The 14,119-nt window shown below is 44.0% G+C and overlaps 1 protein-coding gene across 2 annotated transcripts in view; it reads right to left on the reverse strand.

Moving 5' to 3' along the window:
- PTPRE (protein tyrosine phosphatase receptor type E) overlaps positions 1–14,119 on the reverse strand; it is a 934,466-nt gene that overhangs the window by 343,330 nt on the left and 577,017 nt on the right. The window contains exons 5-6 of one of the 2 annotated variants that reach the window (XM_086922566.1): positions 848–950; positions 490–563 (exon numbers count right to left, since the gene is read on the reverse strand). In XM_086922566.1, the coding sequence (XP_086778692.1) occupies positions 490–563; positions 848–950 (177 nt within the window). Of the gene's footprint in view, positions 1–489; positions 564–652; positions 761–847; positions 951–14,119 lie in introns of those variants that run through there. The other variant, XM_086922567.1, reaches the window with a different exon arrangement.

Here is a 14,119-nt window from a genome sequence, read left to right on the forward strand (position 1 = left end):
CGCTAGAAAGCGCAGACATTAAAATGAAAAAGAGGCAGCGCTACTAACTTCTTACGGAGGGAGGTGTGCAGCGCGCCAGCCTCCTGGGTACCACTGGGAGGAGAGCTGTGAAGAGCTCTCAGTGTCAACAACAGCTTAAGACACCCTTTCATTCCCTGAGGGTAGCACCTGCGTCCGACTACAAACACCGCCATTTGAGGTGGCAAGTGAGTCACGCTTAAAATAAACAAACTATGCTAACATCTGACTGTTTGTATATTATATCCTCTGAGATTGAATGTTCTCGTTTTCATCCTGAACGATCGCTGTTTAACGTGTTGTTAATGCGCTAACGAACACAGCAGCACAGTGAAAGCAGACATTCATAAAAATACGAGATGCATAACAAATACGAGATACATACTGGCGATTGCAATTTCGTTTTACTTCAGCCTTCTAATGAAGCACACATCAACTTTAAAAATCCAAGTTATTAAAAATGTGTTTTACCTTGTTCCTCTAAAATCCCATTTGGCATCTTTTTGTCACCAGAAGTAACAACAGCCTTCCGTTGTTTCCTGAACCTAAACGAAAGCCAGGCACGTCGATTTAATACACTAAATTAAACAACTGTAGCATCGCAGCGCTATTTTGAAAAATAAGATTCACAGACCAGGTGAGCCCCGTGAAGCTCTTTCTTCTCATCCTGAAAGCCGGAGAGCGCTGTAACACGACTCCTCCAGCAGCCTCCAGCTAGCTGCCTCGCCTCACGCCGGAATACAGAATAAAAACACTCGCACTTCCTGGTTGATCAGGCGAAGCGGGCCTGGACTAGCAACACCACGTGACACGCGCGCCTCAGTCTTACCTGAAGAAATAGGCGGCCAGCAGCACGAGCACTATCACCACCACGACGGGCACGAGCACGGACGTGAGCAGCGAGCCGGTTTCAAGGTGTGAAAATGTCGAGTCTGCAAAGGAAGCACAGAGAGAAGGCACGATGAAATAAAGAGTAAAGCGGCTTACCACAGTGTTCATGACATCCGGCCAAAGCGTACACGAGCTTTCTGTTCGCATTACTAAACCAAGAACAGCGTGAATGGGCATCCCTAAACCCTGGTAGGACAATAAAATATAAACACAATTTAGGATTCAATGGCCCTCCCAAACCACTGTGCCCAGGTGTACCTGCACCTGCTGCACACATTGATTGCTGCGTTCCAGCATTGACCCCCCTATATCTTTGAACACATAGGGGTACTTTTTGAATGCCCTAAGGGGGATTTGAGTATACAACGTTACAACTCTGACACCCTTTAGGCATACAAGAGAGTACGAATGTCCACCAGGCACTGTACTGTACTTGCAATTTGTATTTTTGATAAAGAGCACGTTTTTACAGATGTCAGTACCATTGGCTTGCTGTTTGGTTTCATGAGCTCTGAATGTACTGTCCCTTGACTTATTGGATCCCACAGGGTCCTCAGGAGCTCAGCTTATCACACATCCCCACCTCTTGCTGCTTATATCAGCAAATAAGAGGCTGCAGAGGGACCTGGGCTCACTGTGCCACAGGAATCAACTATCCTGGCTGAAGAAGGGTGAAACCCCGAAACCGGTCCTAAGATGCTTGTTTCCGGTCCAGGGAGGACCTGGCTTGGCAGTTCTGGTTGGACTGCTCCCATGAGGCACAGGATCAAGACTGATTTGCATATGGCCAGGTCTAAACTGAGGTGGCATGGTGAGCAAAAGAATGATGGATTTAACCCAGATCTCTTCACTGGGGGTGAATGTTTTGATTTGTTCTGCATTCCGTCCATCAATTGTGTGTCTTTTGCAGAGGGACTGAGGACAGGACATGGTGACAACAGTGTGGTGTCACTTGGGTCAGTGGTACTTGATGTGACTCGTACTGCTTCGAGCTTTGGTGACTCGACATCCATGATTAATGGATGGACAAAATTGCAAAAAAATCTACAGAAACACATCAACAAAAGATTAAGACACAATCTAGGGGCTCTGGGTTTCTTTATATGTAATTAATTAAAAACACAATGACGTTCGGTAATATGTGAAGTAGAGATGTGGATTTATAGACAGATTGACTTGTCTTATCAGGATTCCGCTTGTTTTTTAGATGTGGAAAACACACCATCGACACTCTGGTAGAGAATGGTTTTACTGCCTGAACCAGCTCCTGTTTTCATGGTGGGAGATGCTTTGGCATAACGTGCACGGGGAAGGTCTGCCACTCCATGGAACTTCAATCACTAACATGGAACCAGAACTGCACCTCCAAAGCATTTCCAGAGCCAGAATAACAACGTCCTGTCATGTGGGGAGGTTTCTACCTGAGTGTCAGAGGCATTGTGAGGCTCTTTTGAGCAAAACCACCATGGTTTACACAGTGCTTTTGCACAGAAGGAACACCACCACAAATGGTAGTTGGTAGTAGAGAGACACCTTAAATAGGGCATGTGGTCCAGCATAATTTCTGCCAGTATCTCATCAATGACAGCAACCTTCACCACCTACCGCCACATTCACAATGAAGAAGGGAAACGTAGTGGAGGGAAGAATGGACATCTGTTGCTTTTTGGAAGAAAATGTGGGCCATATTCTTCCCTCTGAAAATGTGTACTGTGTAAATGGACCACCAAGGATCAGCATACAAGTATCATAAAGCTGTCAGCACTTTTCATCATTAAAAGGACTGATTGTTGGATTAGGCTATGTATGCGCCTTTAAAGACGAGAAACCTAGTATTTTCACTTAATAAGTCCACACTGGAAAATCCACAGAAGACAAGGTTCAAGGTGTAAATCATAAAGGTTTGTTTAAAAAATAAGAATCAATACAGAAGGCAAAAAGATAATGGTTAGTTAATGGACCCAAAAGGCTAAAATGCAAATACATGCAAACAATGGCAGTAGAAGTTTAGCCCGAATCTAGTTAATAGCCAGAACCAGGGGCGGATTGGCAAGGCGGGCATTCGGGAATGGGCCGAAGGGCCGGTGCCTCAGTGCCCTCTGTGGGCCGTTTTTTTTCTACCCTGTCCCAGTCCACAGAGAGTGGACTAGGAAAGGGGAGAAAAAAAAACGGCCCACAGAGTCCACAGAGACAGAGATTGAGAAAATGAAAGCAGCCTCGCTGTGCGGCCAGACAGGGATTGTCAGCTCCTTCACCCCTACCCTGCCAAGCAATCAAGCTGAGGCTGGGCTGGGGAGGGGTGATTGTTTGCAATAATCGGCTTCCCTGGGGGCCAGGTGTTTCTCAGGCCTTTGAGCCATTTGCACCTCGGCCCCCAGGCGCCCATGCAGCCCAGAAACGGTGTTAGTCTTAACACCTCGCCCACAGCCCTTCACATTCAGGGCATAGTGGGCGAGGAAGAATGGGTCTTGCTGCGGGGGCCTGGTGATGTTTGGAATTTTTTTGTTTTATTTATTTATGCGATTTTATATAGCGCGGACTTTACCCAAAGGTGTCAGAGCGCTTCACACTAGGAACAGCAATAATACATGAGGAGAAAATTACAAGTGGACAAATTACAAAAGCAAACGTTAAGTTACATGAATCAAAAGTGACAATAGTGAGCAACCAAAATACAAGAGGAGCAAACGATACATTACAGGAGGAAAAAGAGATATGTGTGCAGGTTACAAAAGCGTACAAAATAAAAGTAGAGGTATAATACTGCAATTAATGGCAGACACTCCAGCACAAGAACAAACGTTACGTAGGCAATGGTGGCACTTGTGCAAGTATCTAAAGCAAACAAAAGTGAGAGGTAGCAAACAGTGTGTTACAAGAGAAAAGTGACTTGTGCAAGTTACAAAAGGGTACCATACACAGGTACAAGGGTAATACTACAGTAAATGGTAAATACTCAAAATGCCAGAACACACTGGGAAGGGGCCTTGCTATTTTTTTTAAGTTGCTCAGCATGTAGGCCATTGTCACCTTGGCCCTGTGTTGTGTGCAAGAACAGTATCCTCCCACTTTCATTCCTTGTCTGTGCAAATGGTGTTTCATAAAAGGGCACGCCCCTTGAATGTGGGCCACGCCCCTTAAATATGGGCCACGTCTCTTGAATGTGGGCCACCGTTTTCGTCAGTGCCCGGGCCGAATTGTGATCCCAATCCGACCCTGGCCAGAACTGAATATGGTCTAGCAGAAGGCAAAAAAGTCAAAGAGCAGTCTGTCATAAGGACTGCTCAGTCTAGCAAGAGAGCAGGAACATTAAAACATTCTAAGTGCATGCCAATCAGAGGCTTGAGATGGAGTCTGCTTCTAAGGGGGAACATCTCTGCTCATATCCAAATGGAGCGTTTGTATATATTTTTAGACGGACAATCTGTAAAGTCACCGTGGTGTGATGAAAGGGATACATTATTTTACACAATGTTAAAACAGAAAACCCATCACATGGTTTAATGGTTTTTGCTCTACATCTATTTAATAGTTCTGTATTATGCCCTGCAACAGAAAACAAAAGCACAGTCAAAATATAAACAGCATCTCTGTTTGGGCAAAGGAAATGGGCTTCACTAAAAAATAAAACATTTCTTTAGGAACATTACACACACTTTAAAAGAAACTCCTCAGAAGATACATTCCAAGCAGGACTGCAATGCGAACTGAATTACTCACAACTAATTTGAGAGTCTTTGGTGCATAGGCAGAGAAAGATAAAAAAAAGATACTGCTTGACACTGCAATTCACATGAATTTTAAAGTGCAATTGGAAACATGACCAGGCTCACTCATGTCAACTCTAAAATGTTATTATATTAAACACACATTTTTATTTGTCTCTCTCTAATGTTAATTACCGTACATAATTATTCGTTTTTAATTTCACACTCAAAAAGCCAAACAAAAACAACATTCTTTCACAAAACAGGCTCCAGAGCAATGCACATTGAGGACACAAACGATTAAACATCCCGAACAAATTACACATGACCACTATTTTCCTATCTTGTCTTTCAGCACTAAGGTGCTCCAAGATGAACAGCAGGATTCTTTTTGCAGAGAAGATTCGATTAATATATGGAAATTATCTTTCGCACAATCTTTCAGACTGTAAGAAAGAATTAACTTAATGATAGGCTTGGGAGATGATTAAGGGTTCTCCACCCACAGGCGATGAGCATATGTGGAAGTAAATGACTCGCCTGCTGCGTGGGCAGCTTCTACCTCGAGTTGTATTGTTACTGTTATGCTAATATCCATGCAACAAAAAAGGTTTATACAAAACTATCGAAAAGATGTTCACATGAATCTTCTTTACTTATTTTCTGGATCAATGCAATGAGCTCTGCTGCAGAAGATTAAACCCAGTATCTAAGTGGTGCTCTGACTGATCACATCTGACCCAAGAACCATAATGGAGAGATTAATATAGGGAATATAATGACTTTATTAATTTTATTATTTATTTTAAGTGTTTTGTAGAGTGTGATCATGACCCAAATGTATCAGAGCGCTGTACTTTGAAAAGACCAGACCCCGGTTAACATTTCGCATAGTAAATCCCTCACAATAAAAATAAAGAGCACCCGAAAGAAAATGAGAACTGGATTGACCCTCTGGTAACACGTCCGCTGTATTCCGTGGAGTAGAGCCTGCCACTTGGCTATCGATGTCCGAGTGTGTGATGCTCCCCCAACAGGCTGGCTCCTAAGCATAACGTTAGGAATCTATTTTGAAGAATCTTCTTAACCATGAAGACAATTGAAGATGTAAATTATTAATGCATCCTTACACATTCTGATATAAATGTTGGGTAGATCAGTAAGACACTAGCATCCTGTTACATGCAGCAATATAAATATTCATGAATCATTATATAGTAGGAATGTTTTGTCTGCTTTAAAAAAACAACACCAAGCAGGAGCTGTAGAAAGAAACGTTGTCAATTAATTCAAATTAAAGCATCACATTACAGAAATACAGCGTTCAGAATTCCTTTCCACTGGAATTCCCATGGGTTTTCCTGATTCCGCCTGTAGATAACTACCTACATTGCCCCAAGATGAAGCACAGTATTACAAGGATTCTATAGTATTCTTACAAAGAAGTGCAAGTGCTCGATAGACTTCATGAGAAGTCACAAACTATAGGCACATCTGGCAAGAAGCCTAGTAACATTTCTTAAAAATTGAAAAAGTCCAAACTTAGCCTCAAGAATACCACACAATATATTGCACTCCCAAACAGACATACCTTCTCATTTCTGCACCGCCTCAATTATTTAACATTGATCTTGATTTGAACCCTTTCTACCCATATTCCTCATAAGCTAAGGATTGAGGTAAGAACAAGGAAGGGTGTGGAATTAACCATTCTGTAAAGGGCTAACTTGTCTGCTCTAGAGGAGGCATTAACTTAGAAGCGTAAGAGCCCTTCATCACCCCCATACTGACGGACTGAATACACAGTGCCCCTTTCATGTGTAGGATGTGAGAGGCTGCTTGCGATTAGCACATATATGGTACTGTGATCTCTCTTCACCACCTTCAGTAAAGAATTGGTCCTGCTTGAGAAGGTCTATGGCGGCATCATCCCTTCCAAATTAGATAGGGCTCTTGTTGAGAAAAGCATTGCAGGGTCACTCCTTGCTGTACAGAGGTGGCCCTGCCTGAGAGGAACTTGCGCTATAGGGGATCTTGACTGCAGGGAGCAGTGCAGGATCCCTTGCAATGCAGAGATGGTCCTGCCTGAAAGAAGCAGGACAGGGGCAAACTTTTTGCCTGGGGGCAGCAGCGCAGATGGAGGCTTGTCTACGTGGAACAGTGCACGAGTCATTCTGCAAAAGTATGGAGTCCTTCCTCTGGGGAGCAGTGGAGGGCCCATGTCTTACTATATAGATAGCCTTGTCTTTGGAGAGCAGCACAAGGACTACCCCTTGCCCTGCATGAGGGGAGGGACAAAGGGATTACTCTTTGCTGAGTACTTGTCCTGCCTGAAAGATGCAGTGACTTTTGTTTTCACTTGCTGTATACGGTTTTGCCTGCAAGGAGCAGTGCAGATGTAATTTGGTACAGTTTGGGCTTGACTGACAGAACCTGAAGTATATGGACAGCAGTAGTACTGAGCCACAATCTGTAAATACAATTAAAGTGACTGTAGGGGCATAGCTGTCAATGGTGTAGCAGGTGTACTATGACGCCCTGGGTCCATACCCTAGTATGCTCGGGAATAGTCTGGAGCAAAATGTGTGCTGTTCCTCGACACACTTCTGGGCACACTGGAGAAGTTAGATAACATTTCTGTATGCTGCTGCTATCTGAACCTTTAGCACCCGCAAGGAGGCCCAGATAAAGCTTTTGAATGTAGTCAACTACAGACCCCACCACACATACTGGCAAGCAAGCACATAAACCACACACATGCACAACACCCATACACTGTCTGGACCTCTTATTCTTAGTGATTGGTCCAATTTGAGAAATCTAGCATGGATGTATGGATGACTTGATCGCTGGAGTGAACTGTGGAGGTTGGCAGTGCATGTGAATTGGCACAGTCAGAGCAGACTTGGGCAGAGGCCTGGAGATCCAAATGTTCAGGTATTGGAGAAGCACTGCACTGAAGATTCTGCAACAGTACGAGCCAAAGAAACCTTGTGGGAAAAATGTGCCTCAGCCAACGCGCAGAATGGTGGAGGAGCAGAGCCAAGCAGGGCAAAAAGACACATCATACACATGTATCCTCTGTCTGGATCAAGAACATACCTGAAAGTTATCTGCCACAGTGAAGCTATTGCTTCTTTATTACCTTGAGGTATTTTGGGCTCTCAGTTAACTGCCTCGACTGATACACCACGTAAAAAGCTACAACAATTTTCATTGATTAAAGCTTTTGAAGATGCATATCGACCTAGTGACAAAGAAAACTTCACTCCTTTCTTGGGCTAAGTGAATACTATTCACAGTTTGTGCAATTTAATGCTTTTATTGTGCAGCCCTGAGGAATTTCCTCAAGTAAGGAGTAAAGTATATCTGGTCTGATGACGTGAAAGAAGCTTTTCAAAAAACGGAAGAATCTCATTATTTCAGCCCGGGCGTTAACTCCATTTTTAGCAGGCAAAAAGTGTATCCCTCCTGTTGATGCCAGTCAAGTCGGATTGGGAGCTGCTTTTTCACAGTTATGGCAGGACAAAGAAAACAGGATTGCCTTTGCCTCTTGCTTTCCCAGCTCTCCCAGAAGCCAATTACAACTCCTTTGAGTGAAAGGCATTGGCATGCTGTTGGGTGGTGGATAGGTTCCAGACTGTCATTTGGGGTTCCCATTTTGATCTATTTACAGACCCCAAACCATTGCTCCACCTGTTGAGCGGCAATCGTTCAGGGAAAGCATCAGCATGATTGGTCAGATTGTTATCAAAACTGCAAGAATAACATTTTATGGTGAAATACATCCCTGGTGGGAAAAACATAAGAGCAAACTTTCTCTCCAGGTTACCCATCAGAGGTAAAAAATCCAATACACTTTAAGATAATGAGAATGTGGTGGAGGGTATAGTGCCGAACGAAGGGGTGATCACACTTAAACGGTGGTTAAGCTTCCAAGTAGGATGCCACGTTACAGACTGTTTTAAAATTAATGAAAGAAGGTTGGCCCAAGGAAACAAATGTTGAGGCCTCTTTGAGACCTTTTGTACATATTTAAGAGAATCTATCTGTTGTTGAAGGGGTGCTAGTAAGTAATGAGGTGTGTGTGCCTCCCGATACTATCAGAGATTATATTATTAAGGAGGCACACAAGAGCCATTTAGGGGTCAGTAGCACATGCAGATATTTAAAATAATTTTACTGGTGGCCTGCGTTGGAAGGTCAAGTTTCCAAATTTATTGAAAATTGCACCACCTGCTTGGTATCTGATAAGCATTGTAGTGAAATGAGTCACCTATTCATATGGCCCCCCTACCAGAGGAAGATTTGCAAAAAGGGCCCTTGATTTTGAGGGTCCATTTGAGTTATTACCTATTAACAAAAGATACGTGATGGTTCTGATTGATTATTTTTTTAAATGGTTATATGTTGGTTATACCTTTGTTTACAACACTGATGCTATAATCAAAAATGTGTAAAAAAAACTTGATGTAGAAGGAGCGTCCAAAGAAATTGTTACATACAACGTCACCCACTTCACAGCAGCAAGCATGAAGGACTTCATTGAGGGTTTTCACATTACTCATCTCAGGGTTGCGATTTACTCACCTTCTGCCAATGGTGGGTTGAACGCTTGAATAAGTTCTTAACCCCTTGCATGCTCGTAACGGAACCATTCCATCACGAGCCACGGTGGTGCTGTGCTGGTGACGGAATGGTTCCGCCACACCCGGCCGCCGCGCCTGCGCGGCACTGATTTCGCGCCTGCACTGAGCGTTCTATTAGGCGGGCGGGGCTGTGACGGAACCATTCCGTCACAATCACAGTGCCACCGCGGCTCATGACGGAGTGGTTGCGTCTATGAGCATGGCGGTGCCACGCGGCCCCCCTCCCCCCTAGCGCCGCAGCGGAATTACCGCCGCGGCTAAGGGGTTAAAAGAGGGTGTGCAAACATCATTGACCATGGGCCTTGAGGTCGAAACATTGCTGAGGAAGAAAATGTGGTCATATCTAGTAACTCTACACAGTACAACAGGTATGTCCCCATTTATGATGTTATGCAAAAGATTTCCATGGCCTTCAGTTTGTCCTGACTGGGTGAGAGAAGCAAGCAAAAAGAGCACACCTGCCTTGTAGACTATTGCATCTAGAGTTGAAGAAATGCAAAGTCAGGTTAAATAATGTTTTGACAAAATAAACCATGTCAAAGAACTAACATTGAAAGCAGGGGATTGGGTTTTGATCAGAAATTACCAGGCGCGGTGCGTCCATTGGGGCGTGGGGGCATAGCCCCACTAAGCCACATGGACGCACGCATGCACGCTATTGGCAAAAGAAAAGCAATTGTATTTTTGCCTGCTTAGCCGCCCGCTAAGCAGGCAAAATACAATTGCATTTGCCAGTGCTCCTTCAGTTCGGAAAGGTCCTTGACTCCTTCGCCGCTGAAGCCAGGGGGTGGGGCGGCTGAGCTGCGGGCCGGCATCTAAGTCTCGGGCTGGTGGAGCCCTGTGTCACTCAAGTTGAGTGACACAGGGCTTTGGCCAGCTCGATCATGCGTGGCGCACTGTACCAGCGGGTCCCAGCAGGTGCTGCTCAGGCCGCCAGGGCTGGAAGGATTCAGGGCGATTCAGGGCGAATACAGACTGTGCCCCCCTAGCCAATCCTGGCGCTGCATGCAGCGCCAGGATTGGCTAGGAGCGCACAGTGTATATTCGTGTCATCATCACACAGGCGACTGAGGCGGCGAGGAGCGCTGAGGAGATCCGGAGAGCGCGCGTGCCAACTGTCAAGGAGACTTAGAGACCCGAGCAGAGGATACTGTACACAGTAAGTATGTATGCCCTTTACACGTTCCTCATTTTGACAACCTGCGAGGTTTCTAGTTAGATTAGGAAGTTTAATGAGGAGTAAAGATGGCACATCAGGGCCGAGGCCCCCAACCAAAGTGTGAGCCATATGCAGAGTGTTTACCAAGGTTAGCTGCCTCCCAGCAATCTGCACAATCAATCTGAAGCCCAGGGCATAACCTGGAGTCTCTGACATGCCTTGAAAATGGCGCTATTTGGCTTCAGTCAAGATCCACATTTTGGTAACTTCTTCGATTAATGTAAAGCATTGCACCTTTTTTATAGTTGGTAAAGTGAAGTCTGCAAAGACATTGCCCTCCTAAGAAAAATACAAAAAATCGAAAACATATTCGAGACCTGTGTATGGTAGTGCTTTGTTCAGCATCTCCGGTGCGAAGTGTGGCTTAGATTTTCAATTTCTGTCTGTACTTAATTAAGGATTATGTAAAAAACACTTACAAGATGTTTCATTTATCGTTATAAATACGCACCCTGGAACAAACATAAAACTGATCGTGTAAATATGCATGAGTAATTGACGCTTTTTAGGTGGGAAAAAAACGGAGCACCTCTGTATTTCTTGGGGTGATTGGCAATGGCAAGAGGTTTCTCCATATGGAAAAAAGAAATGCTCTGTGGATAAAATAATGTAAACATCTGAACGTGCAGATTCACATTTCCACCGTGCATTTACAGGTGGACTCTCCGGTAGGCAGTCAGCTGAAGTACACAACGGGAAGGAGGAAATGTCACAGGGCCCTGTCAGACATGTATACATGACGGAGGGGCAGTTAAGGTAAGAAGGAGGAGAGGGCAGAAGAGAAGATGAGTGGAAGGGCACTATCAGAGGGGGAAGGGAGAGCAACGAGTGATCTTGAGCAGAATCAGGTGTGAAAGGGTTGGGAACCGCTCTACAGGATTCCAGAGGTACCAGGCTACAGCAAAGAGATCCCATGGAGGTCAGGAGCCTGCCGCCTAACATTTCCCATATTGTTTGTCAGATCATTCGTGCAGCATCTCCTTAATGGTAATTGTCAAGTTTGAGTCAGGCAACGTTGGGTTATTTTGCTTAGTTCTGTAGTGTTTGATGTCACTATAATGTTGCTACAAATCACAGGAATGACGGATATTTTCCTTTTCATTACCCCGGACCTCTTAAAGGGATTACGCTGCTCTCCCAAGCTCGCCATCTTTTACCACACACTGCTGTTGCCCATTGTATGCCTTACTGTTCGGGTGTGGCCTGCAGGGTTAGATTGTGGGGGACCATGTAAAAAGTTCTTTTGTGAATTGGGGGAAGGCCTACTGAGCCAGGGAAGGAGGTGTTGGGATCCAATATTGGACACAAATCAAATGTTCATTTTTAAGCACATTATGTGGGCAGCAGTGATCGATATTGCTTAAGATTTAAAGTCGAGTTTATAGCGGTTTGGTGATTCTCACCCAATGATTTGTTTCAGAAATATAGTAGCAATTTTTAATGCAGTGACCAGGGAGCTGAGACCTTTTTCCACTATAGTGCGTACCTTGGTTCTTTTGCCTGTAATCTTGCACGAAGTTCTATAGCCTATATGCTTTATTGCCTGTAGAGAGCTTCGGGTATGGCTTTATGTTACATTTTGTCTTGGTCCCCTATATAAATTAGATTGTACTCTCGAGCCATGCATGCATAAGGCTTTCACAAGCTCTTCCGTGCAGATATTACTGCCTGTGTGCACGAGGTACTGTCATTGATGCCAATTAAAAGTAGCCAGTCATTTGCGTACTTTGATACCCCCGGGCAGAAGGGCACAAAAACGAGTGGAACAGGAGGCAGAAAGGCACAAAAAAAGAGTGGGACAGAGGGCAGAAAGGCACAAAAACGAGTGGGACAGAGGGCAGAAAGGTACAAAAAACGAGTGGGAGAGAGGGCTTTGTAAAGGTTGTCTCCCAACTGCTGTGCAACTTCTTCTACCCTTAGAGCTGAGATTTTCATGCAAGTCTTATAGTCTGAATTCAGCAGCGTAATAGGACGGAATGTATGAAGCTCTGTGGATATACTGTATAAGCAGCTACCTATGTTATGCCATCTATTAATGTAATAACTGCACTTTCACAATTGCTTTATTAACCTTCCTGCTTTCTCAAATTTGCTTGGAAAATGCACGATTTTTCTTCTCTTTTTTCAAAACTTTCTTGGGGATGGTTATCCCCCCAAGCCCCCCTTATGGGGTTCGGGCTCGCTCGCTACACTCCCTCGCTACGGTGCAGTATGCAAATCAGTTTGCGCCCCACCACTTTCAAATGTCACCACCCGCCCCTGAAAATTACAATAAGGTCAAGAAGGGTTTATTGAAATGTTCTAAATCAGTTTGTGTTGAAAGAGTGTCTATAGGCTCAGTACATATAAAGGACAAAGGCTGGTGGAGTAAGAGAGACATGGTCAAGATCACCCAGGCACATGCAGTCAGAATGCAAGCTGTGCCAGACTATGATGGCAACAATTACCCTCTTGAAAGCACTTGGTGGCAAACAACTCAAGAGCATTCAACTCACAGTCAAGGGTCATCTTAGATTGATAATGCAAATGATTTGTTACTTACACAAAGGCAACCTGGTACAGACATTGATCCTGAACAATCTAATTATTGCATTATGTCCCATAACACCAGAGTTGTACACAATACTACTATGCCTTCTAAATTTAAGTATTACTATACGTCTTACAATAAGAAATTATAGATGTAGGGATGTAAATATTGTATTGTTATGCTTACTTTAGATATTTTTATGTAATCTTTTTTTTCATACAAATTATTTAGCTTTGTTTATTCAAAAAGGGGAAGGTGTTGTACCATAAGACATTGCAGTAATATATGGAGTGTGCGGTACCTTTAAGAACTTGTTATGAGCAAGCGAGTTCCTGCTTTGAGGAGCGAGCTCACTTGTCAAATGTAAATGCATTCTGGTTGCTATGTTTCTTTTTAAGTCACTGCTTCATGGCCCGCGCTCCTGTCCCACTTCGGATGCTCAGTCTTCCTTGGGCGTCTTATGCATGAGGACAGGCTGCGTATTAGCTCCTCTTTTATTACCTTGTACTTCACGAAATAAACACTGTACTTATCTCCGCTTGGCTCCCGAGGTCTCTATGTAACACAAGAGGTTGATCATGTCGGTCTAATAAGCGTCATTTTTTTCATTCAAAACAGAAATCCATGTGAGTTCTTTAGAGAACCTGCTATATATTGATACCACAAAGATCGTTATTTGTTGGATTCCTTTAATAAAGAAAAATATGAGTTTTATCAAGATAATGGGGAATAACAGTCAGATTTTAGCGCTTACCCCACCAAAAACTATATGACCCGGTATTTTTCAGACCTTTTATCCAGGTAAATATCACCATGTTAGACTTGCTGATATTAACTGCACAAAAGTACTAGGGGTCGGAATTCTCCAACCCACTTGTAATTGTGACACCCATGCAAGCAGGTTTGTACTGGAGCTACGGTTTAACACAGCATTCGCAAATGAGGCCTTTGCATTCTTTGAGTTGGAGGTTTGACACCTACGAGGCTGAGCTACACTACCTGTGAGCCTAGGCCACAGTGACTTGGAGCCACATGCAAGCACATGTGGTGACAACTCAATGAGTTGAACCAAAACAAGTTTCAAGTTAGAAATGAAAAACCTTAC

The sequence above is a fragment of the Lissotriton vulgaris genome, chromosome 5 (assembly GCF_964263255.1).
Source record: "Lissotriton vulgaris chromosome 5, aLisVul1.2, whole genome shotgun sequence".
NCBI lineage: Eukaryota > Metazoa > Chordata > Amphibia > Caudata > Salamandridae > Lissotriton > Lissotriton vulgaris.